Here is a 26,635-nt window from a genome sequence, read left to right as displayed (position 1 = left end):
AATAGGTCCTTACACATAGTTGTAGTGTCTCAGAGGGTCTGCTCTGTGAACCCATCTCTGCTCATGGAAGGTCCCCAAGTCTAGATGTGGGGGGGGAGTAGAAGGGCCCCACTTTGGCTCCAGGTCAAAGTGTATTCTCCAATTCAACTTTGCCAGAACCTCCTGAACCTTGGAGGTTGTTCGGCCCCTGCCTTAAGTCTTAAAATGTTGATACTTCTTTTTTAACTTGGCCATTGGATCTCTGCATTTAGCCTCTCCATTCATTAGATTCCCGTGCTTAGAATAAGAGACACAAAGCCTACTGGTTTAAACAAAAGCCGTTTGTTGGTTTCTATAAATAAAAAGGTCAATTTCAGGTTAAGCTAGAACCAAGACACTGCTCTTCATCCTTCAGGTCTGTTTTCTTCATAATGCCTTCAGTCTCAGGCCACATGGTAACCCCAAGAGCTCAAGGTTCAAAACATCCTACACCTACCTAGGTATCAGCACAAAATAAGCCCTTCTCCTTCCCAGTAACTCCTAAAAAACTCCTAGTCTCAAAGCTCATTGATTCTCATTGGGTAACATGCCCTTGCCTGTGGCCTGGAGAAAAGTTGGCCAACCCAAACCACATGGACTAAGAGCAGGGACAAGGGGCTCCCCATGGAAAACTGGGGTGCTGAGACCAAAAAAAAAAAAAAAAAAAGAGGAGATGCTTTGGAAAGTGAGTAACATGTATTACACATTTTATCCAGCGGAAAGTCTTATTGAACCTATAATTGGTACTGACACTTACTAGTGCCTGCATGGCAGGCATTGTGCTAAGCACTTGACTGCATTTCATTACTGACAATGACAGTTTTTAAAACAACATGAAAAGGTACTCTACATCATTACTCATCAAGGAAATGTATGTTAAAACCACAGTGAGATACAATTCCATTAGGAGAGAATATATCATAATGTGGCTAGGAGATGGAATGATAGAAATTCAGCTATTGCTGGTGAGAGTATAAAGGGGTATGATTACTTTGGAAAACAACTTGACTGTTTCTGTAGCGTTAACCTACACTTGGGGCACTTGGCTATCTCAGCTAGGAAAGCCTGTAACTTTTGATCTCGGGGTCATGAGTTTAAGCCCCATGTAGAGTGTAGAGATTACTTAAATAAATAAAATTTTAAAAAAAATTTAAACTACACTTAACATATGAATCAGCAGTTTGACGCTTAGATCCTTTCCCAAGAGGATGACAAAGATTTTGTCATTAACCAAATGTTGTTCAGGTTCTACAGAACTCCTTTCCTTTTTTCTTTCTTCCTTTCTTTCTTTTTAAGATTTTATTTATTTGACAGAGAGAGAGAGATCACAAGTAGGCAGAGAGAGGGGGAACTAGGCTTCCCGTTAAGCAGAGAGCCCAATGAGGGGCTCCATCCCAGGACCCTGAGATCATGACCTGAGCTGAAGGCAGAGGCTTAACCCACTGGAGCCACCCAGGCGCCCCTACAGAATTCCTTTCAAACTAAGCCTGACTTTTGGACTTCCCTGTTCCTTTCTGCATGGTCCAATTTTTAGCAAAATTCCCCATAAAAGAATTTAACCAGGATCCCCCATCCTTCATATCTGATCACCCTGATCTGCCTTCAGTAAGAATCCTGGAGGTTGGTCTAGCCAGAATCCAGCCAGAATCTTAGTCCTGATGTTTTCTCATAGTAATTCCCCATCCACTGACCCCCACATCATGCTCTGTGGCTATAAATTCCCACCTGTCTCCCCTGTACTTGAAGTTGAGCCCAATCTCTCCCTCCATCACTACAAAATTCCATGGCACTGCTCCCAAAACCTGTGAAGATCGTCCTCTACCCTTGAACAAAGTCAAGGCACTTTAATTTAATGCACTTACTGTGCGTTAACAAGTGTTATTGAATATTTATTTCTTTAATTAGAGATAAATAACATATGTCCACACAAAGACTTATACAAGAATGTTCATAATAGCCTTATTCATAATACCCCAAAAAACTAGAAACAAACTACATGCCATCGATTTATGAACGTAAAAGGCTGTTGATACATATTGCTAAATTGCTTTCCCTAACAGTTCTACAAAAGTGTAACTCCTACTCTTAATGAGAATGTCTGCTTAAACCTTAATATTTCTAGTTGTTTGTATCTTGATAGCAGCTTAAACATCTCTTTCACCTCTCCCATAGCCTTATGTACTCTCCTCTGTCTAAGCAGCACTTTGTAGCTCTTAAGGCTCAGAACATGTTTTTCTTCCATCACATATGTGGACAAATAGAAGTTTATCAGAAAACTCCCGGAGGACAAGAACAGCCTCATTTTTCTTCTATCTCCAAGCCTGCAGCCCAGTGCATATTTCATTCATTCACTCCGTGAACATTTACTGAGTTCACATAATGGAACAGTACCTGAGACTGTGCATCACACGTTCAAAACGCTTCCTGAACTGAACACCACTAGTTTCAGATCTAAGCCAGGAGGTCTCAGTTAACATTCATACCCCATGTTTTAAATTCCCCAGATTGAGACTTTATCCTTTCTTGATGTGCTAATCCGGAAACAAAAGCTCTGAAGTTTAGCCTTTTAATGTTTTGACTATGTAAACGACTCTCCTTTGCCCCTGCTAATTCCTTAGCATGCACCCCAGCGCCAAGTTTTGGGGAACTTCAAATGAGGATGGTAAAATCTAAGCAGCCTGGCGGTGCAGGGACTTTCCTGGGGACTCTGAAGGGCGCCCGTGGCAGCAAACCGTGGCAGCCAGGAAGGCATCACAGATCAGGGAGCCCCCGCAGCCTCCACTCCACCGAGTGGGTCCCAAGCTCGCGCAGGACCCGCGCTCGCTTCGCTCTCGGGGCCTAGGATGGAGCCCCGCCCGCCTGGCCCCGCCCCGGCCCCGCCCCTCCTGGCCCCGCCCCGGCGCGCGCCCGGACCCCGCCCGCCCGACAGGAAAGGGCGGGCCCGGCGCCACCCTCCACGCAGCTCCGTCTGTGGACTCGAGCCCGCGCGGCGCGCGAGCGGGATGAGCGCGCGCCCGGGCCTGTGACCGCCGTGGCGATGGACTGCGGCTTCGTCGCGGGCGGGAGACCGAAGCGCCCGGCGGGCCGCCGGCGGCTTGTCCTCTTCCTGCCTTCAGGCCGCTGCGGAAGCCCGGGCGGCCGCGGCGTCCCGGTGCGCCACTGCCTGTCCGCGCTGTCCGTGGGTCTGGGGGCGCTGAAGCCTCGCGCCCCGGCGGCCCCCCGCGGCGCGTCACGTGCCTCCCCGCTGCTCCTCCTCCTGCTCGTGCCCTCCCCGCGCCTGGCCACGGTCGCCCCGCGCCGGCCCCTCGCGGACCGGGAGCGCTCGCGCCCAGGGCCCTCTGTCCCCGCTGCTGGCCGCGGCGGCGCGGGAAGGTGCCTGCCGGGCCTCACCCCGGGCGTCGCCTGGGCCGCCGGCGCCCTCCACCTGTGCCGCGGCCGAGTGGCCGCCCTCACTTCGTCCAGGAGAGGTGAGGGCCGCGCGGCCGGGGCAGCAGGGGGAATCTTCTCGCCGGGCCGGGGGCGGGACCAGCTTTGGCTTTGACCTTCCGGGCAGGACGGGACGGGGAGGCTCGGCGACCCAGAGGTCGGATGAGCCGAGGTCGCCGCGCTTCTCCGGGCGTGGGACGAAGGTCTGTCTGCCCCCGCCCCGGTGACCCGGAGTCCGGGGCACAAGGTGTGTTGGCTGCGGTTGGCGGGGATGCCGGGAGGGCCGTGCGCGCTGGGCGGGGAGCTGGTGCTCGCCGGCGGGTGGAGCCGCCGGATGGGCGCCGGTGACGCGTCCCTCGTGTCACCACTCGGGTGCGGGCGACTGCGGGAGATTCTGCGAGATTGAGGAGCGAAGCTGTGGGGACTGCAGTTTCACTTCCGACTGTCGGGGATTTATTAACTCACTGACACTAGTTGCCTGTTCTGCGCTTGGCTGGCGCTTTTCTGGGTACTTGGGAAAAATCAGAAAAGTCTGGGACCTTCACTCTAGTACCGGAGATGATGTAGATAGAAAGCTATAATTTCTGTGTACGCATATAATTTACATATGATCGCGTACGGAAGTGGAAAGTACCGTGGGGGGGGAGGAATGGAGGTGGTGAGGTGGGCCTCCAGCAGTGAGCTTAAATGGGGTTATCAGAATAGTTTATATGGAGAAGGTGGCGTTTGGTTAAATACTTGAGAGAGGTGAGAGCAGTCACAGCCTGGCATAGAGATGAGGAAGTCTGAAACAGGCTCATTTTACTAAATAGCAAATTGTTGATGAAAATACCATTTGGGATAATCTTTACTAGCAAAGGGCTAAAAATACCACTTTGGGTGGTCTGTCCTATCAATCCATAGCCATCAGTAACCATACTGATGGCTCCCTCCTTTCTCTTTTTCTTAAGAGAAAAGCCCAGTAAATGTGGACTGTTGTGTTTTTTTGTTTGTTTTTTTAAAGAAATTTTACCCCCGTGGTTTGTTTTTGTTTTTGTTTTTGTTTTTGTTTTTTTTAAGATTTTACTTGTTTATTTGACAGAGAGATCACAAGTAGGGACAGAGGCAGGCAGAGAGAGAGGGGGATGCAGAATCCCTGCTGAGCAGAGAGCCTGCTTCAGGGCTCCATCCGAGGACCCTGAGATCATGACCTGAGCCAAAGGCAGAGGCTTAACCCACTGAGCCACCCAGGCACCCTGTTGACAGTTTCTAAAGTATAAAAATATCCACATCTGGGGAAAGACTGGAAGGACAAAAAAGTGAAGGAAGGAAGCTTTACATACAAAGTGTGGGGAATGAGTGGTGAACTCTGTCAGTGTTACGCAGTAATTAGGATTTAGAGATGACTTTGATCTTTATTTCAGTACTTCTGTCTTTCGTTGCTCTTCTTTTTTTTTTTTATAAGCTCTGACTTTTGATGTATTTTTATCCCCTCATTCAAGACTGTGGGGCAAAAGGGAAGAGTTCTCATGAGTTTTCTGATTTGGTCAGGAAGGTGGTACTTACTGAATTAGGCTCAGAGGATCTCCTTTCTTCAGAGAGTGAGGATAGATAAATAAATACGGGACAAGACACAGTTAAGGAACCACTCAGCCAACTGAGTTTTGTTTCTTTGCGTTCAGCCTAGTGATTTGTTCGGTGCCGCAGTTCTCAGTAGGGCTACTGAGACTTAAGGATGTTGTGAGTAGTAAGTTTGTACTTGGTTTCCTCCTCTGTTCAGGCCTAACTCCGGGCTGCTTTTGTGTGTGTTTTAATAAATCCCTTTGATATTCTGAAGGTCCCTCCAAGGGAGAATTACGCATTGCACTTTAAACTCCATTTACTTGCTTCCTGGTTATTAGTGGGAATTCATAGTTCTTGGGCCTCACTTTGTTGTCACAATAAAGGAGGAAAAATGAGTCTGAGGTATTCTAAATGCCAAGAGTATTGCTCCTCCTCAGGCTTCGCCCTTTGACAGAAGGCAAGATGGCATTCAGCTTCCATCAGTGGGGGTTGGCCTGCCAAGTGAGAAGGGGCCAGACCTTTTCAACACTTTTCAGATGACAGTACATAGTTTGTTGAAGTAAGCTTACAGTTGAAATGAATTCCAGTTGTTGTTTTATTTTATTTTATTTTATTTTTATTTGACAGAGAGATAGAGCACAAGTAGGCAGAGCAGGAGGGAGGAGAAGCAGGCTCTCCACTGAACAGGGAGCCCCATGGAGGGCTCCATCCCAGGACCCTGGGATCATGACCTGAGCCGAACCAACTGAGCCACCCAGGTGCCCCTAATTCCAGTTTGTTTGGGTTTTTTTTAAAGAGTTTATTTATTTATTTATTTGACAGAGAAAGATCACAAGTAGACAGAGAGAGAGAGAGAGGGAAGCAGGCTCCCCGCTGAGCAGAGAGCCCGATGCGGGGCTCGATCCCAGGACCCTGAGATCATGACCTGAGCCAAAGGCAGTGGCTTAACCCACTGAGCCACCCAGGTGCCCCTAATTCCAGTTGTTTTGAGCAAGAAAAAAACCTGCAGCGTCTAAATTGGAATTAGCTCTTGCTTAGAAAGTAGTCATGATAGTTTATTTTTGGGATGTGTGTGTGTCAGAGAGAGAGAGGGAGATGTTTTAAGTCACACAGATGATTAATTTGGTACTAGAAAAATCCCATCACTCTTCACTAGCCAGTTCTAGACTCAAATTGTTTTCAAGCTTCCTGACCCATGGGACAGTTGAGCACAGTTTTAAATATGGGTGGCTTAGCCTCTAGAGGGCCCCTTGAGAGATCCGTTCGTTCATTCATTCATCACTGCTGTTTTTCAAGCTCGGTCTGTTCTGTCATCAGGCAGACATTGGGGGTCTCTTCTCCTGGAGGCCAGTTTTGTCTCAGACTGGGGTTAATGAAAAAAAAAAAAAAAAAGGAGGGACGAATGAAAAAAGAGGGACCAGATTTAACTGAGTTAATTTATGTACAAAGAGAAGGTCATAGGTAAGGAGGTGAAAGGGGTTGATTGCAAATTTTCTTTCTAGACAGTCTCATGATCCAGATTGAGAGGTCTCTTACACAATTATTTCTGGCCTGCACTTGGCCAGGCCTTCTGCTATATGCTACTAATGTGAAAATGACTAAGACTGGCTGCTCTTGGGATATTTGGACCTAGTAGATGATACAGATGTGGAAACAGTGTGGTGAGTGCTGTGATAGAGGTGTGCGGGCTGGGCAGAGAACACAAGGAGCAATCCAGGCTGCCCTCTGACCTGGGTGGAACTAGCAGCTGGAACCACACAGTGTAGCATAATTCCCTCCCCAGAGCATAATGTTTACTTAGCAGATTGTAAAATTAAATGAAGAGGGGTTGAAATGATGCTAAAATTTGCCAGTTGAAAAAGGGGGTCAAGCCAGACATCAGGATAGAGTACCAAGATATACAAGTACAGGACACAGAATAACTTAGGTGTCAAGAAAGAAAGATGAAAGGGTAGGTGTAGGCTAAATTAGGACAGGCTTTGTATTTGTGTGCCTTGCCAAGGACCTGATACTGTAGGCTAGTGTTTCCCTGAATGTAAGGACCTTTTTTTTTTTTTAAGATTTTATGTATTTATTTGATGGAGAGAGACACAGCAAGAGAGGGAACACAAGCAGGGGAAATGGGAGTGCTCTAGGCTTCTAGACAAACATCTGATCTGTAGGGTTCTGTCCATGTCATGTTTTTGCTTACATGCAATTTCCTTTAGAGCGTTTAGAGGTGGAGGATTGACAGTAGGAGCTGATTCGTTGAAGTAGCTTTCCAGTCACTTAGGGGATTTACCTCAGACTTCTAAACTTCAAGTTAGTAGTGACTGTTTAGTAGTCACTATTACTTCTTTTACCACTCTTCTACGAACTTGGCATCATAGAAAAGTAAACACAGACATGTAGTAAAATTTTCATTTAGCTATGTTTATTACATTTAAATGAAAGTTTTTAAATTTTATATTGCCCATCTCTCTTTTTTTTTTTCTTCTGCAGTCAAAATGTCTTTTATAGTATGATTGTAAGAATAAGGAGCTATTGTGTTTAATTGTCCTTCCTGGATAGAATCTCTAGTTGGCACTGCAATTGATACATATTTTTTAAACTATTTTTATGGTTCATGAAGTACAAAAGCCAGAGAACCATTACCATGCTACCGTCTTCAGATGAGCACCTTGAAACAAGCTTACAAGATGAGTTGGATCTGTGGCTAAATGCACAGAAATTCATAAGAAAGGTGAACGTACAAATTATTAGAACGTATCCCTCTAAAGATAGGTTTTTAGGTTTTTGTAGAGGCATCACAAAGATAACTATTGACCAATACCTCTTATGAACAAAGATAAAAATCCTCAACAAAATACTCAGCAAATCAAATCCAGCTATATGTTAAAAAGGATTATACATCATGACTGAAGGGGATTCTATCCCAGGAACAACAGGTTCATTTAACATCTGAAAATCAATTCCTGTACGTACCATATTTAAAAAAACAGAAGAAGAAAAAAAAAAACATGTGATCATCTCAGAAGAAAGCAAAGAAAAGCAATTTGGCAAAATTAAGCACCCTTTATGATAAAAAATACTTGACAAGTTAGGAATGGAAGGAGCTTCCTCATTAATAAAGGGAATCTGTGAAACACCCATAGCTGACATCATACTTAATAGTGAAGGATGAAAGTTTTCCCTCCAAAGGTCAGGAGCAAGGATGTCTGCCATCACCAGCCATGCAACATTGTACTAGAAGTTCTAACCAGTGCAAGACAATGAAAAGGAAGAAATAAAACTATCATTGTTCACAGATGACATGACCCTGTAAGAAAAATCTAAGGAATTCACTAAAAAAACTACTAATTAGCAAGCTGAAGAAGATTGCAGGATATGAGATCAACATAAAAAATATAATTTAAAAAAATCAGTTGCATTACTCTACACTAGAATGAATAATCTAAAAAACAATTACCTTTATAGTAGCATCAAAAAAGAGTAAAGTACTTAGGGACAAATTTAACAAAAAACACACAAAACTTATAGGATTGACCCTTGAACAGCGCAGGGCTTAGGAGTGCCAACTCCTACACAGTTGGAAATCTGTGTATAACTTCTGACTTCCCCCAAATTTAACTACTAATAGCTTACTGTTGGCCAGAAGCTTTACCATAACAGACAGTCAATTAACACATTTTATATATCACATGTGTTCTTAGAATAGTGAAAGCTAGAGAAAAGAAAATTTTAAGAAAATCATAAAGAAGAGGAAATAGAGTATGGAAAAAAAAATCCGTGTATAAGTGGACCCATGTGGTCTAAACCAGTGTTCCAAGGGTCAGCTGTAGTGTGAAATCTGCATAACACCATTAAAGAAATTAAAGAGCTAAAGAAGTGGAAAAACATCCTATGTTCATGAATTAGAAGACTTTGTACTCCACCAAATTGATCTACAGACTTATAAAAAAGGAAATTGATAAGCTGATGCTAAAGTATGTATGGAAATGCAAGGGAGTCAGAATAGCCCTTGCAATCTTGAAAAAGAACAAAACTCGATATAAAAACTTACCACAGAGCTATAAGTCATCAAGAAAATGTGTCACTGGCATAGGACAGATATAAATCAGTAGCATAGAGTGGAGACCCCAGAGAAGATTTACTGTCAACTGATTTTTGACAAGTTCCAAGATAATGCTAAACAACTGGATTTCCACATGCAGAAGTCGAAGCCTCATCTCACGCCACGTAAAAGTTAACTCAAATGGATCAGAGACCTATATGTAAGTGCTAAAGCTGTGAAATTCTTAGAAAAAAAAATGGTGTAAATCTTTGTGTTCTGGAATTAGCCAGTAGTTTCTTAGATATGACACCAAAAGCACAAGAACAAAAATAAGTTGGACTTCATTAAAATTAAAAATTAATTATGTTTTGAAAGGCACCATCGAGAAAGTGAAAGCCAGCCCACAGAATGGGAGAGAATATTCGCAAAGTATATATACAGTTAGGAACTCGTATCTAAAATGTATAAAGAAGGGCACCTGGGTGGTTCAGTCAGTTAGGCATCTGCCTTCTGCTCAGGTCATGATCCTGGAGTGGCTCAGCAGTTTATCTGCTGCTCCCTCAGACCCTGCCCCTTCTCGTGCTTTCTCTCTTATGCTCTCTCTCAAATAAATGAATAAAACCTTCAGAAATAAATATATAAAATATATATGTCTTTAGATTTTTATTTATTTGAGAGTGAGCGCGCGTGCAAGAGAGAGAGCACCAGAAACCACCAACCAGGGGAGAGGCAGAGAAGCCGAGTTCCCTGCTAAGCAGGGAGCCTGACACGGGACTCCATCCCAGGGCTCCAGGATCGTAACCTGAGCCGAAGTCAGACGCTCAACCAACTGAGCCACCCACGTGCCCCTAAAATTGTATAAAGAGTTCTTAATGACCAACTGAATCACAGAAAGATAACCCAATTTTTTTAAATGATTTATTTATTAGAGCATGAGCGGGAAGAGCAGAGAGAGGGAGAGAGAATCTCAAACAGACTCTGCACTGAGCTTGGAACCTGATTTGGGGCTCAGCCTCACAGCCCTGAGGTCACTACCTGAGCTGAAACCAAGAGTTGGTTGCTTAACCAACTGCCACCCAAGCACCCCAAAAAATAACCCAATTTTCTGAATGGCGAAAGGGTCTGAATAGATGTTTCTCCAGAGATAGAAAAATGGCCAATAAGCAATGAAAAGATGCTCAACATCATTAGGCATCAAAGAAGTTAAAGTCAAAACTGCTATCCCCATGTTTATTGCGGCATTATTTACAATAGCCAGATTATGGAAGCAGCCCAAGTGTCCACTTAATGGATGGATAAAGAGGTGATGTATATATATATATGTATATATATATATATATAAAGATAGATATACAGATATAAAAAAAACTATATATGTAATAGACTATTAGTCAGTGATAGAAAATAATGAAATCTTAACCATTTGCAATGATGTGATAGAGTTGGAGGGTATTACCCTAAGCAAAATAAGTCAGAGAAAGACAAATACCATAAAATTTCACTCATATGTGGGATTTAAGAAACAAATGAACAAAAAAAGAAATGAGAGACAAGCCAAGAAACACTTTTAATTATAGAAAACAAATAAATAAGTAAATACCATAGTTGAAGATAAATCTAAAAAATAAAATTAAATTGCAGTGTGATACCACTTTATACCCACTAGGATGGTTATAATAAAAAAGACAGACAATAACAAGTGTTGATAATATAGAGAAATTGCAATCCTCAGACACTGCTGTTGGGAATGAAAAATGGTGTAGCCACTTTGGAAAATAATCTGGCATAACCTCATAAGGCTAAACACAGTCACTGTGTGATGCAACAATTCATTTTCTGGGTATATACCCAAGAGAACTGAAAACTTGCTCACACAGAATCGCATACACAGATGTTCCCAACAGCATTGTTCAAAGCAGCCAAGTGGAAACAACTCCATAGGTAAGAAGAAATTGGTATATTCCTAAAACAATGTGATTCAGCAATAAAAAGATAACAAAGTGCACATTAATTATAAGGTAGATGTACCTTGAAAACCTCACCTAAGTGAAAAAACTACACACAATACCACATCCCTTATTCTATTCATATGTGATGCCCAGAGTAGGCAAGTCCGTAAAGATAGTAGGTAAGGGGTTGCCTGGGTTTGAGGGAGTTGGGAGATTGGGGCATGATAGCTAAAAGGTATAGGGTTTCTTTTTGGGATGAAGAAGATGTTCTAGAGGATTGTGCAGAAGGTGGCAGAACTCTTTAGTAAAGATAAAATTGAACACTTGAAATGGGCAAATTGTATGGGTATGTGAATTTCATCTCAGTAAAGCCCCAGCCAGGTAGGCTTTTGAGGTATGCCATATTCTTCCATGGCTTTTGTTTACCATCATCATGTTTTGAGCCTAATTGTTCTTCACATTTTAGAGCTAAGCCTCTCGGCTGGGAGCCTGCAGTTGGAGCACAGGAGAGATCTGGAGCACAAAAGGCGAGATTTCACCTCCTGCGGGAACAAGAAGCTCTACTTTGACACCCACGCCTTAGTGTGTCTACTAGAAGAAAATGGTAATCCTTTTGTGGGTTGCTCAGGGCCGGGAGTGCCGTGGAAAAACATTAAATGATAAGTTCTCCTGATCTTAACTAACTTCTCTTATTTCTCTTTGACATTTAAGTCTACAGATGATCTTTTGATCAATCTCTTTTTTTTTTTAAGTTCCTTTTTTTTTTAATCTTTTTAAAGATCTTATATATTTATCTGACAGGAGAGAGAGAGAGATCACAAGTGGGCAGAGAGACAGGCAAAGAGGGGGGAGCAGGCTCCCCGCTGAGCAGAGAGCCCTATGCGGGACTTGATCCCGGACCCCGAGATAATGACCCGATCTAAAAGGTTCTTTTTTTTTTTTTTTTTTAATTTAATTTATTTACTTGACAGACAGAAATCACAAGTAGGCAGAGAGAGAGGAAGGGAAGCAGGCTCCCCACTGAGCAGAGAGCCCGATGTGGCGCTCGATCCCAGGACCCTGAGATCACAACCCGAGCAGAAGGCAGAGGCTTTAACCCACTGAGCCACGCAGGCGCCCCAAGGGTTCTTATTTTTTAAGGACATTTTGCTTCCGCTAGACCAGTTGAGACTTATTGTATACATTTTCTCTTTGTCCCTAAGAAATTCTTGTATATGATTTCTCTTTGTCCCTGAGAAGCATATTTTTACAACATCTCTCTGGAGGTAGAGTGTTACAGATAACAAGTTAGACACAAGTTAGCAAAACTCAGGAATGTTTCCTAGGACACTTGCTTGATGCACAAAAGTGGTAGTTTTGTTACTGGGCGTGTTGTGTGCTTTTAAAATTGTTATGAATTAAAATGTTGCTGAGCAGCCATTGCTAATTTCAACTTGTAGGGTTTTTTTAATAGTTCAACTAATATTTTCTTAATCACTATTAATGCAAAAGATGCTCCAACATATATGACGTTTATTGAAAGTGGATTCAGTGCATAGATAACATTCTCTTTGAATCTTCTAGACAGACCGACTCTAATTCTCTGTATTATGAGTGTTCACGACGCTCTAGATCTTGCCCCAGCTGTACGTGTTCGTATCTGCAGAACTGCTCTCCGGACCTGGGCTTCACTCGCCAGGGCCAAGCAGGTGGCGGGAGCTCTGTGCTCACCTGGGGAGTTAGAAGCTCTGGGTTCAAGCTCCGCCAGGGCCCAGCTGCAAAGCGGGGCAGTTCTCTCCTCCTTCCCAGTTTCTTTTTTCTTTTTTTTTTTTAGATTCTATTTATTTGAGACAGAGATGAAATGCACGAGCAGGGGAGAAGCAGACTCCCTGCTGAGTGGGGAACCCAGTGCAGGGTCGATCCCGGGACTCCAAGATCACAGACCTTAACTGAAGGCAGACACTTAACTGACTCAGCCACCCAGGTGTCCCGGTCCTTCCTGGTCTCTGTCTCCTCATCTCATTAGCAAGTGTGGGCACAGTAAAAATTCCAAAGGGTCCTTTGAGTATTAAAGGAAATACAGTGTACCTGAGTACACTTCAGAAAAACTGTTAAGTACCATATCATAATCTTCATTGCTTTCCTTCTTAAACTTGAAACATTGGGGGTTTTTTGACCAAAAACCTCTTTCGGTTCAGAATTTAGAAAAGTAGAATGGAAAAGAGAGGCATCAGAAATTATGTGGATAAGCAGAAGTCTTCCTGCTTTTTCCTTTTTTCTGTGGATCTAATGTTCTTGCATTCAAAGTAACCCATTGTAAAAAGCCATATTGGAGAGAACGGGGTGTTTCTCTACACACTGGGTTTGATGAGTAAGGGAGCCTCTTAAGTCTTATTAAATGGCAAGATAGCAGCAGTGGGCTCGAGATGGCCACAGATCTTTCTCCCATTAACAGGTGGGGTTTATTTCTCCTCCCCCACCAAAAAAGTCTGTTTATTTACTTTTGATAAATAAAAATTGTTCACCTTAAAGTGTGATGTTTTGATAGATGTACTTCCTGCTTTTCTTCATTTCAAACCTTGACACATGAATTTTGGGGTATCTCAAGACTGGTGTTATGGGGACCCTGCCAAGATGTAGGGCGCAAGGCCTCTTAGACGAATGATGGATATTTAAGATGCTATAGGGGAGGGCCAGAAGGACCTGTCCAGGAGCACTCCCACCTACCATCCTTACCTTCTCCAGAGCTGCGTCTCCTGCTTCACAAAACTTTTTGCGTGTGTATAATCTCTCTAACACTGATGGTGTCTTGTTCTCTCATTCCTACAGAACATTATTGTTTTTTAAAGATTTTATTTGACAGACAGAATCACAAGTAGGCAGAGAGGCAGGTGGAGAGAGAGGAGGAAGCAGGCTCCCTGCTCAATTTCAGGACCCTGGGATCATGACCTGAGCCAAAGGCAGGGGCTTTAACCCACTGAAGCCACCCAGGTGCCCCCTACAGAGCATTATTTTGTATCTGGTAACCTGGTAGGTTTTCAGACCTAACTTTTGCTTTTTCTTACCCCTTTCTCCTCCCATAGGTGGTTATAAATTATAAGGCTGTGGAGTATATTAACAGCGTAAGTACTCCGCTGGTCTCTTTTTCTTTTCTTCATAATTGCCAAACCTAACTATGTTTAGCTATGAGCACTTTTTCCAAAAGTTTTAAAAATTATATTTTCATTTTCAAAAAATGTAGGCAGAAAAGAAACAGGAAAAATATTCTGAATCCCAATACCCCAGAGCAAGCCAATGTAACATTTTGGTGGGTAACCTTTTGGATGATTTTTCTAGATGCACATGACCCGCATGTTGAAAATCAAAGGAGTTTGAATAAATGAAGGAAATAGGTCTTTGGAGGTCTTTTTGTCTCTTTCAAATCTCTTTGTTTCTTATAGTTGGGGGCTGCGTGGGTGGCTCAGTCCCCTAGGACCCTTGATTTTGGCTCAGGTTAGGATCTCAGTGCTCAGAGCTGGAGATCTTGGCTTCGAGCTCAGCAGGGAGTCTGCTTGAGATTCTCTCTCCACTCTCCTGCCCACCCCCCTTCCCACTTGTGTATGTGAGCAAGCACGTCTGCACTCACACTCAATAAAATTTAAAAAAAAAATTATAGTCAGGGCACCTGGGTGGCTTAGTCGATTAAGCCTCTGCCTTCAGCTCGGGTGATGATCCCAGGGTCCTGAGATCGAGCCCCACATCAGGCTGCCTGCTCAGCGGAGCACCTGCTTCTCCCTCTCCCTCTGCCTGTTGCTCTGCCTGCTGGTACTTGCTCTCTCTCTGTGTGTGTCAGATAAACAAAATCTTTAAAAAGAAAATACATAGTCGGGGCACCTGGGTGGCTCAGTGGGTTAAACCTCTGCCTTCAGCTCAGATCATGATCTCAGGATCTTGGGTTCGAGCCCCACGTCGGGCTCTCTGCTCAGCAGGGAGCCTGCTTCCCCCTTTCTCTGCCTGCCTCTCTGCCTACTTGTGATCTCTCTGTTAAGTAAGTAAATAAAATATTAAAAAAAAAAATACATAGCCTCAACTTAATCTCATTCAAATTGTATCACTTACAATTTATGCAAACAAATGTGCCTTTAATTACAGGAATCAGTAGATTCTTCTGTAGTTCTTACAGGTGGAAGTATTTAATGAAAAAATTAACTTTCAGCGTCTTGGTTTAAGCCTTTTATTAGAATTGCCAATGTGAAATATAAATTACTATCTAAAGTTATTTTTTTATTTTCAGCTTTTTAAAAAATTTAATATAAATTCAGTTAATTAGCATACAGTGTTTTATTAGCTTCACAGGTAGTACTATCTAAAATTATTAAACACAGTAACACTGCTGAGTTAGATCTTTCAATTCAGCATCTGAGTTTACTGAGTATCAAAGCTATTTTTTTTTTTTCCATCCTGGTCCTCTCTCCACAAGTGACTGAAGAGACTTGTGGAGGAAAAATAAAAAGAACAAATTTTTCCTTTTAACATCAGATGAATTGATAGCTAAATTACTAGTTGTCGGGACGCCTGGGTGGCTCAGTTGGTTGGACGACTGCCTTCGACTCAGGTCATGATCCCGGAGTCCCGGGATCGAGTCCCGCATTGGGCTCCCAGCTCCTTGGGGAGTCTGCTTCTCCCTCTGACCTTCTCCTCACTCATGCTCTCTCTCACTGTCTCTCTCTCTCAAATAAATAAATAAAATCTTAAAAAAAAATTACTAGTTGTCTTTATATGGTCAATGATTTGATGGATTTATGCTGGATGTGAAATAATTGAGCTTTCCTACTTAAGTAAATTATTCTTTACTAACGTGTGCACTTTAAAATAGGGAAATCAAGTCCTAGAAAATTTAAGCCACAGGGAAGGAAATAAAGATTACCTAGAATTTTTGTTAAGTTACAAAAGCAGTAAATTGCGTCTCTAATTTTGATCTTGCTTTCCTTTCCTTGACCTCGCAGTGTAGGCTTCCTCTATGTCATGAGACAGTCTCAGGAAATAGGATTGTTTGCAGCTAGGTAGGACGGTAGAGGACACCAGCCCAGCCCTTTACCTTTTCATGTAGAAATAGATGTGTCATGCTTCTAGAGAGACAGACACAGCACAGCCTGCGATTCCAGTCTTCCTGAATTCAAAACATTTTCTCCCCTTCTGTGAAGGGTTTTTTTTTTTCTTTTTCTTTTCCCCCAACAAATAGAGTCGCCAGAGTGTGACTGTCTTTGTGTGTTTGCTTAGGCTTCACCACCCAGCAAGCAGAAATCACGGTCTCTGCCTTGGTCAAGATCACGGACGCCAACATGGATATCGTCTACAAGGATATGGTCACCAAGATGCAGCAGGTTAGCTTTGTCGGGGCATGGTAGCAAATTTAAAGTCTGAAGGTTGTTGTTTGTAATACGTATTTTTGGATAATACTGTATTGAAAAACATATAGTACTTTTTAAGATTTTGTTTATTTATTTGAGAGAGAGAGAGAGAACAGAAGCAGGAGGAGGGGCAGAGGGAGAAGCAGGGCTCTATCCCGAGACCCTGGGACCACGACCCAAGCTGAAGGCAGACACTTAACGAACTGAGCCACCCAGGCTCCCTAAAAAGCATATAGTACTTTTAACCATAGTTGAGAAGGAAATGATCCTAGTGGTATAAAAAGTAGTTTATTCAAGGGGCAACTGCGTGGTTCAGTCTTTTAACCATCCAACTCAATCTCAGCTTGGGTCTTGATCTCAGAGTCGTGAATTCAAGCCCCACATTGGGCTCCACGCTGGGCACGGAGCCTACCTTAAATATTAAGCCTACCTTAAATAAAATACATATACTTGTATTTCTTTTTTCAAAGCTATCTTCTCAACTGTTGTAGAGTCATATTGGAAAACTCAGCTGTGTTGAAAATGGACTCTTCCAGTCCACCGTACCGAACACAGGGAGATGTGGCTGGGATCACAGCAGAGTGTTCTCAGACCGCCACCCTTTGAACTGGCTCACTTGATGGGATACTGGACTTGAGTCTTTATTCTTCTCCTTTCTTCATTCTGGAATAGAGGACGACCGTGCTGAACCTCTCTCCTCGTGTCCATATTCTCCTGGTTTCTCACTAAGATGATTCCAGGTGGGAGGCAGACGTCCTAGGCCAGCCTAGGTTACATGTTTCGTTTCTCTTTTTTCCTAGGAGATCACTGTTCAGCAAATAATGTCTCAGATTGCCAATGTGAAAAAGGATATGATTATTTTGGAGAAGAGCGAATTTTCAGCCCTCAGAGCAGAAAATGAGGTAAAACTAAAGAGCTGCTCGTACTAATAAAATGCTCGCTGTTGAGACGTTGAGACATAAATACACAGACAAAAGTGGACAGGTTAGATGTGTTTTCACCAAGTGTCCACCACCAGATCAAAACATGGTATATTCTGGCACCCCAGAAGCCTGCTAACCCCTGCTAGGAAGACCCCTATATCCTGTGTCACCGTTGACTGGTTTTGCCTTTTCCAGAACTTCATCTGGGGGAATCCTGTGGTGTGTCTTAATGGTGGGTTGATCTTGCTCATTGTCTGTAGTGTTAAATAAATGTGCCTCGTTACTCTACTGTGATGTATGCTTGACCCCTGAACAACACGGGTTTCAACCAACCAGCCAACCACTTCACACAGTTTAGTCAGTGTTTTCTCTTCCATATGATTTTCTTTTTTTTTTTTTTTTTTTTTTTTAAAGATTATTTATTTATTTATTTGACAGAGAGATTACATGTAGGCAGAGAGGCAGGCAGAGAGAGAGGAGGAAGCAGGCTCCCTGCTGAGCAGAGAACCCGATGTGGGACTCGATCCCAGGACTCTGGGATCATGACCTGAGCCGAAGGCAGCGGCTTAACCAACTGAGCCACCCAGGCGTCCCATGATTTTCTTTAATACTTGCTTTTCTCTGGCTTTCTTTATTCTGAGAAGATGGTATGTAATACATATAACATTCAAAATACATCATATTATCAGTAAGGCTTCTGGTCGACAATAGGCTATTGAGTTTTCGGGGAGTCAGAAGTTACATATAGAGGTTGTTTTGTTTTTTTTTGTTTTTTTTTTTTAAGATTTTATTTATTTATTTGACAGAGATCACAAGTAGGCAGAGAGAGAGGGGAAGCAGGTTCCCTGCTGAGCAGAGAGCCCATTGCAGGGCTTGATCCCCGGACCCGAGATCATGATCTAAGCTGAAGGCACAGGCTTAACCCACTGAGCCACCCAGGCACCCCTATATATGGAGATTTTTAACGGGGAGGGGGTGATTAGTGCCCCTTACCCCCTGTGTTGTTCAGGGGCCAACTGCATATTAGAATTGTTTCCAGCTTCTGGTTATCACAAAGTGTTGCTGTAAAATATCCCTTGGTTTGGCGGGGGTGGGGGGTGGGGTTCTTTTGTTGTTTGTTTGTTTAATTCAGTTTGGTTAACATACAGTATATTACAAGTTTCCGGGGTAGAATTTAATGATTCATCACTTACATTTAACACCCAGTGTTCATTCCCTCACGTGCCCTCCTTAATGCCCGTCACCCAGTCACCCCGTCCTCCCCCCCACCCCCACCAGCAACCGCCAAGTTTGTTCTCACGATTAGGAGTCTCTCATGGTTTGCTTCCCTCTCTGTTGTTACCTTACTGTATTTTTCCTTCACTTCCCATATGTTCATCTGTTTCTTAAATTCCACGTATGAGTGAAATCATCGTATTTCTCTGATTAACCTATTTCACTTAGCATAATACCCTCTAATTCCATCCACGTCGTTGCAAATATATCCCTTGGTTTCTTAAGTGTGGCGTTCAGCACTGAAGTGAGTGCTGTGTTTGCATCCTGCCTTTTGTTTTCGGTCCTAGCTAAAGTCTCATAAATGAAGTCCATTTATTAGTGATTCATCTTAGTCTTATGAACGGCCTTCTAGCAAGAGAATCCTTTTGCTAGAAAACAGTAGTTGGATACTCTCACATTTGCCCTTGAAATCAGCTATTTGAAGGCAGGATTTATTAAAAGAAAAATTGAAGAAGGTATAAAGACAGCAGGGCCTCTGGAGGCAAACGTGTATGTTAAAAACAATGTGTTACTGGGGTGGCTCAGTCAGTAAGCCTCTGACTTGATCTTGGCTCAAGTCTTGATCTCGGGGCCATAAGTCATGATCTCGGTCCTAAGAAACATGAGCCCCGCGCTGGGCTCCACACTAGGGAGCCTACTTTAAAAAAAAAAACTGTGTTACTGATTTTATGTATCCTTCAGGATGAAACTGACTTCAAGATAGGCACATGCGAGTTTTTTGTTGTTGTTGTTGTTGTTGTTTTCGATTTTTAATTATTTGTTTGGACAGAGCAAGAGAGAGAGGGAACGCAAGCAGGGGAGTGGGAGAGGGAGAAGTCGATTTCCTGCTGAGCGGGGAGCCCGATGTGGGGGCTGGATCCCAGGACTCTGGGATCATGACCTGAGCCGGAAACAGATGCTTAACGACTGAGCCACCGAGACCCCCAAATAGGCGCATGCATCGTAATACCATTCTGGTATGATAATCGTGTCTGCTCCCAAGACTTTTCAGCTCATGCTTCATTCTGAATGCAGCCAGAACTGTGCACGAAAATATGTTCTAATGTATGTTTGTTACCAAGTTTTAGGTATTTTTTTCTAGCCATATCCTTCTAGCCATATCCTTGACTTGTTTTCTTTTTTTTTTATGTGTTTTTAGAAGATAAACGTGGAGCTACATCGATTAAAACAACAAATAATGGTGAGACCCTCACTTGCATGTTTGTAGGCAGTTACTTAAACATAGTAATAAATACCATGTCAGAAGTTCTTTAGGTGTTCTTAAAAACTTAATCTCATCTTGAGCATTTGTGTAATATGTCTCAAAAGTACACACTGGAAGGTTTAGCTAAGAACACAGTGAATAAGTTGGTGAGGTCTGTAAACAAATTCATTAAGAAAATTGTGTTCTAGGATGAATGGGGTTATCTTTAAATTAAATGTTGAAGTTGCAACATATGGAGTCTTTAGGTTCTGTTAGAACAGACTGGGTTTAGAGAATTACATGTGATTTCAAAATGCTGACTGTGCCAGCTGTTGGGTTTCTTTTTTTTTTTTTTTTTTTTTTTAAAGTAGAAAGGACATGGATGTTAAGGAAGAAAAGGTTGTGATGAGTGTTAGAAAGAGGCTTTATTTAAACCAGAATTTCATATTTTCCTCCTTTGAGTCCTTCTCTGCTTTCCAGAGTTGGCCAGGGAACAGCTTCAGTCATAAATTCCATAAGGAGATTACACTGGGAGTCTCAAGATTAAAAGCTGCAGGAACCCACTCTGGCCTTACGCCTAAGCAGGCGTTATTTGTATAATGACTGGGAAGTCCCAGGCTTCACATCCCAAGAGGGTTTCCATTTCTCACTTTGGATTTCTTTCTCTCTTTGTTTGCCCTCCTGCCAGGATGAAGTGGTCAAAGTCCGAACAGATACCAAGTTAGACTTCAATCTAGAAAAGAGCAGAGTGAAGGAATTGGTATGTTTCTTTATTCAAAACAGAGTGTAAATTCATCGCTTTGTAGGATGGAATGCTCTGTCTGGTCTGAGTATATAGACAGTTCACCTGTGCATCGTTGATAGACACGGTTTTCTCTTTAATTATATTCTAGCTTAGAGCTTAAGTTTGATACTTTGAAAAATAAAATGAAAATCTTGGGAGGCGCCTGGCTCCCAATCTTGGGTCAGTCGGTAGAACATGTATGACTGTTGATCTTGAGGTAATGAGTTCAAGCCCTGCGTTGTATAGACATTTCTTAAAAGTAAAACCTTATTAAAAAATGAAACTCTTGGTCAAATCAAGTTTGAATCTCATTTTATTTCAGAGAGGGAGAGAGACTAAATTACGTGTGATTTAGATATTACCAAAGAAATCAAACCAAATCTCACCCTATTTCATCTAACTTAAACCTCCACAAGTCCAGATTTTTCTAAAGTTAAGTTGATCACCTGCCTTGAATAAATTAAATTTAATTGTACACTGAAATTGAAGATTAAAAAAAATTTCCATATAGTCTTTTTAAAAAATTTTTTTAAAGATTTTATTTATTTGACAGACAGAGATCACAAGTAGGCAGAGAAGCGGCAGGAGGGGACGGGGTGCAGGCTCCCTGCTGAGCAGAGAGCCCAATGTAGGGCTTGATCCCAGGACCCTGAAATCATGACCTGAGCGGAAGGCAGAGTCTCAACCCACTGAGCCACCCACGCGCCCCCCATATAGCCTTTTTTAACTTTTAAATAGAGAAATCTTAATGACTTGATTGCATTGTTTCCAAATATAAATTCAAAACAATTTTTTAAGTTATACTAAATTGAAAGTTTTGTTTTGTTTTTTAAATTATTTAATTTATTTATTTGACAGAGATCACAAGTAGGCAGAGAGGCAGGCAGAGAGAGAGGAGAAGCAGGCTTCCCACAGAGCAGAGAGCCTGATGTGGGGCTCGATCCCAGGACCCTGGGATCACGACCCAAGCCGAAGGCAGAGGCTTTAACCCACTGAGCCACCCAGGTGCCCCTAAATTGAAAGTTTTAATTATGAAAAGTACTTTTGTGCATTTGCTACCAGAAAGATCTCGGAAGAGGTGCCGGAGTGGTTCAGTTGGTTGAGCGTCTCCCTTTGTTTCAGGTCATGTTCCTAGCGTCCTGGGTCCCTCATCAGGCCCTCTGCTCGGTGGGGAGCCTGCTACTCCCTCCCTCTCTGACCTTACCCCTGCTCATGTGTGAACACGTACATGCGTGCTCGCGTGCGCGTGCTCTCTCTCTCTGTCGCTCGCTCTCTCTCTCTCTCTCTCAAATAAATAAATAAATAAATCTATCTTTAAAAAAAGAAAAGGGGATCTCAGAAATGTAGGCTGTAAGTAAGTAAGTGGAAGGGCACTTGCCCCTGTGTGGTTAACTTGTGGGATTGTGTACAGGACTCAAGAAAGCTGTGCAGATACAGTTCTGCTGCCCTTGGTTTTTCAAAAATAATGCATAAACTACTATTTTTTTTTCCAAGTTTGCACAGCAACACTTTTCAATTTTTTATTTTACTCAGTTAAAATTGACATAGAAGGCATTATGTTAGTTTCAGGGGAACAACATGATGATCTGCTACTTGCATACACTGCAGGGTGGTCACCACCTTAAGTCTAGTTACCATCTTTCATCACACATAGGTACAAAATTTTTTTCTTGTGATGAGAACTTTTGAGATCTGTTCTCTTAGCAACTTTCAAATAGTGTATTGTTACTCACTGCAGTCTCCATGCATGACATCCTAGGACTTAACTTATTTTACAGCTGTAAGTTTGTATCTTTTTTTTTCTAAAGAGTTTATTTATTTGACAGACAGAGATCAGAAGTAAGCAGAGAGCCAGGCAGAGAGAGAGGGGGAAGCAGGCTCCTTGCTGAGCAGAGAACCCGATGAGGGACTCGATCCCAGGACCCTGAGATGGTGACCTGAGCTGAAGGCAGAGGCTTAACTCACTGAGAGCCACACAGGCGCCCCTCTAATAATAATGTTGAGTTGTCTTTTGTGACTTTTAACCCATCTATCTTCTCATTCAGGCTTTATTTGAATTTGATAGCAGTGGTTAGATACCTTCTTTATTCTTAGAATAATGAGAAATGGGCTATGTGAGGCATATTTTAACTAATACAGAACTGGATTCACATGTAGAAACTGGGTATACACAGTTGTTCATTGTCTCCTGGTTTTTCAGTTTGCTTTTAACCAAAATGTACTACAATGATAAGTGAAGCTAATACTGAAATTCAAATAAGTACTTAACTCTGTTTTGGAACCATCTCTGGATTTCAAGAGTTAAGCTGAGCTTTGTTGTACAAAATCATTATTCCCATGTCACCTGTCTTTCTTGTCTCAAAAACCACTTTTCAACAGTAAAGATTAATTCACCTAGCATCACTAAAATATTTAACAGGTGCTAGTGTATGATTAGTCTCTAGAAAAGGAAAAAAATTTTAATTAGGATGAATAATACTTCAGTAGTAAAATACTTAAATTAACATAAAATCTATGACATGAAATATCCAAACTTTCCTTTTGCCTTAGGTGTCAAATGTCTCTGCATAGCACTGTTATTTAGAATTTTAATTTCAAATTCTTCTAAAATACTCTTTTTTTAACCATCTTAACAGATTAGATCTTTTAAATTTAAATTCAGTTAATTAAAATATAGTGTATTACTAGTTTTAGTGATTCCTCAGTCTTATTTATATATTACCCAGTGTATATTACATCACGAGCCCTCCTTAATGTCCATCCCCCAGTTACCCCATCCCACACCCCCATCCCCAAGGAGAAACTCATTATTTATTTATTTATTCAGCAGACAGATCACAAGTAGGCAGAGAGGTTGGGGGGGCAGGAATCAGGCTCCCCACTGAGCAGAGAGCCTAATGCTGGGCTCCATGGGGCTCCAGGATCATGACCTGCTGAAGGCAGAGTATTTTTTTTTTTTTAAGATTTTATTTGTTTGACAGACAGAGATCACAAGTAGGCAGAGGCAGGCGGAGAGAGAGGAGGAAGCAGGCTCCCCACGGAGCAGAGAGCCTGATGCGGGCCTCGATCCCAGGATCCCTGGGATCATTACCTGAGCCGAAGGCAGAGGCTTTAATTCACTGAGCCACCCAGACGCCCGAAGGAGAAACTCTTTTAATTACCTTTGACCTTATGGGTTTTGTACTTAGCAAAAAATCTGAATGCACTTGATTTAGGAAGATGCCCATAGCTAAGAGCTGTGTGCCTGCTGAACATGGGTGAAAGCCCGTGAGTGGATGGGCCTTTCTAACCTAGTTGAGAAGTGGTTCTTGGTCATTCTAAACTGAGAAGACTTGAGTACAGGACAGCAGTGTGTATTCACTGCGCATTGGTAAAGAGGAGTGACAGGACCTTCCCTCTCCTTGTTGAATAAAGTTCTGTTTCAGTTCTATAACTGGTGCTACTTACAGCCAGTTTCAGAGCAGTATGACCTCTAAGCCACTGCGGGGTACAGGGAGATAGAGTCACATAGATGTTAATTTAAAAATCACGGCAGGACCAAGATTGAGGCTTGGCTTTTCTCTAGAGGCGGGTGAATACTGACTGAAAAATCCAGTCCACCCTGCCCTCTTGTGGCATTTCGATGCATAGCTCCTTCCTCTTCTAAAACCCTGAAGTTTAGACTGAGATCAGCATTCTTTGGTCCTGATTGGTACTTGGTTTAGGGTTTAGGGGGTTTTCTCCAACTTCTTAAAAAAATTTAAAAAAAAATTTTTTTTAATTTAAAAATTTCTGAGCAATATTATTTTTTATACCCTAGCACCCTGGTAGTCCAGGGGAACATTTTATAGCTAGAAAGTTTTCTAGATACATGAGCACTGATTTTCTCCCCTATCATAGTGTTTGTTACCTTACTGAAGAATTAAATAACTAATTTTTCATTTGCTCAATTAAATCCTAATACCTACTACTAAGGAGATATGTCTGATTTTGGTCTCGGTGTCAACAAAATTGCACTAAATTTTTGCATAAATGTCAGTACCCGACCCCCAAAAAGTCAATAGCCAAAGGCAGGATACCACTTTGATTCTGGGGAATGCTGGTGAGTTCCTTCAGTAACACTGGATTGTGACACACCCAAGTGGGTGGTTGTTTAATTTAAATCAACATGTGATGGTTTAATGCTTATCTTGTACCAGTGTATTTATATTGTATCTTTAGGCAATGCCTGTCACATAAAAATATTCCTTGAAACCATTTTTCCCCCAATTTTATAACATTCCTAACTTTGTCTAAGCCTCAGGTAGTGACCAGTTTTGTGATTGTGACAGGTTAGCTCCCAAACTAAATTGTTCCCCACTTTTACAACCCTCTGAAAAGCAGCAGAAAGCACATGACTCAACAGCCATGCAAACTGGTGCCTGGAGAATGCTGTGACAGTAGGGGGAGGGGCCACATGGCATCACAGAGAACAGATGACAGGAGCAGAGAGGTGAAAGGTGACAAAGGGAACCCAGATACTGGAGCAGTGAGTGGCTTAGAAATAAGACACTTCAGGGGCCCAGTCAGTTAAGCATCTGCCTTTCCCTCAGGTCGTGATCCTGGGCTCCTGGGATGGAGCCCCATCATCAGGCTCCCTGCTCCGTGGGGAGTCTGCTTCTCTCTCTGCCTGCCGCTCCCCCTGCTTGTGCGCTGACTCTCTCAAGTAAACAAACAAAATCTTCAAAAAAGAAAAGGAGAAAGGAAAGAAACTTCAAAAAAATATATCTAAAGGAAAGGGGCAAGTAGGCTACTTGATTCCAGATGTGATGTCTAGTGTCCTATATTCTTGGAAGTACTGAGACCAGAATATTTAAGGCAGCAGGAAAGGAGAGAGAGGAATACATCAGAATCTGACCTGTGTTCCGTGTTCATTGGTTTCAGTACTCGTTGAACGAAAGGAAGCTGCTGGAAATGAGGACAGAAATGGTGGCATTGGTAAGAAATGAGACTACTTTTCGTGGTCATTGTTCTCATCTTGGCTTCATCCACGTGTGGTTATTGTCCTTTATAATGATACGTTATGGGGGCAGGTTCTCAAGTTTTGTGTCTTAGGGTGTGTTTGGGGTTTTTTTTTTTCATTGTAGTAAAGTACACATAAAATTACCAACTTAACCATTTTTAGGCGAACAGTTCAGTGGCATTAAAAACATTCACATCCTTATACAACCATCCACAGAGCCCTTTACATCTTGTAGCCCTGAAACGACTTGTCACACGCTAACTCGCATTCCCTTCTCCCCAGCCCCTGCCTACCGCCATTCTGCTCTCTGTCCCTATGAACTGACTACTCTAGGAACCTCATATAAGTAGAATCACACAATATTTGTTTTGTGACTGACTGACTTCGCTTAGCATAATGTCCACAAGGTTCATCCATGTCGTAGCCTGTCAGAATTTCCCTCCTTTTTAAAGCTAAATAACATTCCATTTGCGGATAGACCCCAGCTGGATTATCCTGCCAGTGGACACGTTGGCGTCATCTTTTGGCCATTGGGAGTCACGCTGCTGTGGGCGTGGTTGTGCCAGTATCTGTTGGGAGTACCTGTTTTGACTTCTCTGGGGCAGGTACCCAGAAGTGCGGTATCCTAGAATTTTCTTGGCACTTAATAGAATATTTGTTTATGTTCATGAAAGTTTAAATCCCAGTGATTGAAGAATAATAAGGAATGGCGATTTTTTAGATTACTTTTCAAATTTACAACATGCTTTACTTTTTTTCCGCCTTCTGTTACTTGGGACCTCTTAAACGTGCAAGACACTTCCATCAGAGAATAGTAGAGTATTCCTCTGGAATATGTTTCTGCTCATCCAGACTTCTATTTCCTTGTTCATTACCAGACTTGTTAGCCATAAGGAACTACATACAAATGACCCTTGAACAGTAGGGAGGTTAGGGACCCTCCCACGTAGTAAAAAATCTGCATATAACTTTTTTTTTTTTTTTTTTTAAAGATTTATTTATTTATTTATTTGACAGAGATAGATCACAAGTAGACAGAGAGGCAGGCAGAGAGAGAGGAAGGGAAGCAGGCTCCCCGCCAAGCAGAGAGCCCGATGTGGGACTCGATCCCAGGACCCTGAGATCATGACCTGAGCCGAAGGCAGCGGCCTG

The 26,635-nt window shown here is 42.5% G+C and overlaps 1 protein-coding gene across 1 annotated transcript in view; it reads left to right on the top strand.

Moving 5' to 3' along the window:
* The first annotated feature begins 2,943 nt into the window (after positions 1 to 2,943).
* The window catches only part of MCUR1 (mitochondrial calcium uniporter regulator 1), a 29,495-nt gene continuing 5,803 nt past the window's right edge, over positions 2,944 to 26,635 (top strand). Inside the window, exons 1-7 of the mRNA XM_059399478.1 lie at positions 2,944 to 3,485; positions 11,435 to 11,572; positions 16,207 to 16,310; positions 17,138 to 17,239; positions 19,674 to 19,715; positions 20,407 to 20,478; positions 25,405 to 25,458. Of these exons, the coding sequence (XP_059255461.1) occupies positions 3,056 to 3,485; positions 11,435 to 11,572; positions 16,207 to 16,310; positions 17,138 to 17,239; positions 19,674 to 19,715; positions 20,407 to 20,478; positions 25,405 to 25,458 (942 nt within the window). The 5' untranslated portion in view covers positions 2,944 to 3,055. The remainder of the gene's footprint in view (positions 3,486 to 11,434; positions 11,573 to 16,206; positions 16,311 to 17,137; positions 17,240 to 19,673; positions 19,716 to 20,406; positions 20,479 to 25,404; positions 25,459 to 26,635) is intronic.

The sequence above is a fragment of the Mustela nigripes genome, chromosome 5 (genome assembly GCF_022355385.1).
Source record: "Mustela nigripes isolate SB6536 chromosome 5, MUSNIG.SB6536, whole genome shotgun sequence".
Lineage (NCBI taxonomy): Eukaryota > Metazoa > Chordata > Mammalia > Carnivora > Mustelidae > Mustela > Mustela nigripes.
Note: the sequence above shows the minus strand (reverse complement) of the source record. Positions and strands in the feature narration are given on the sequence as shown.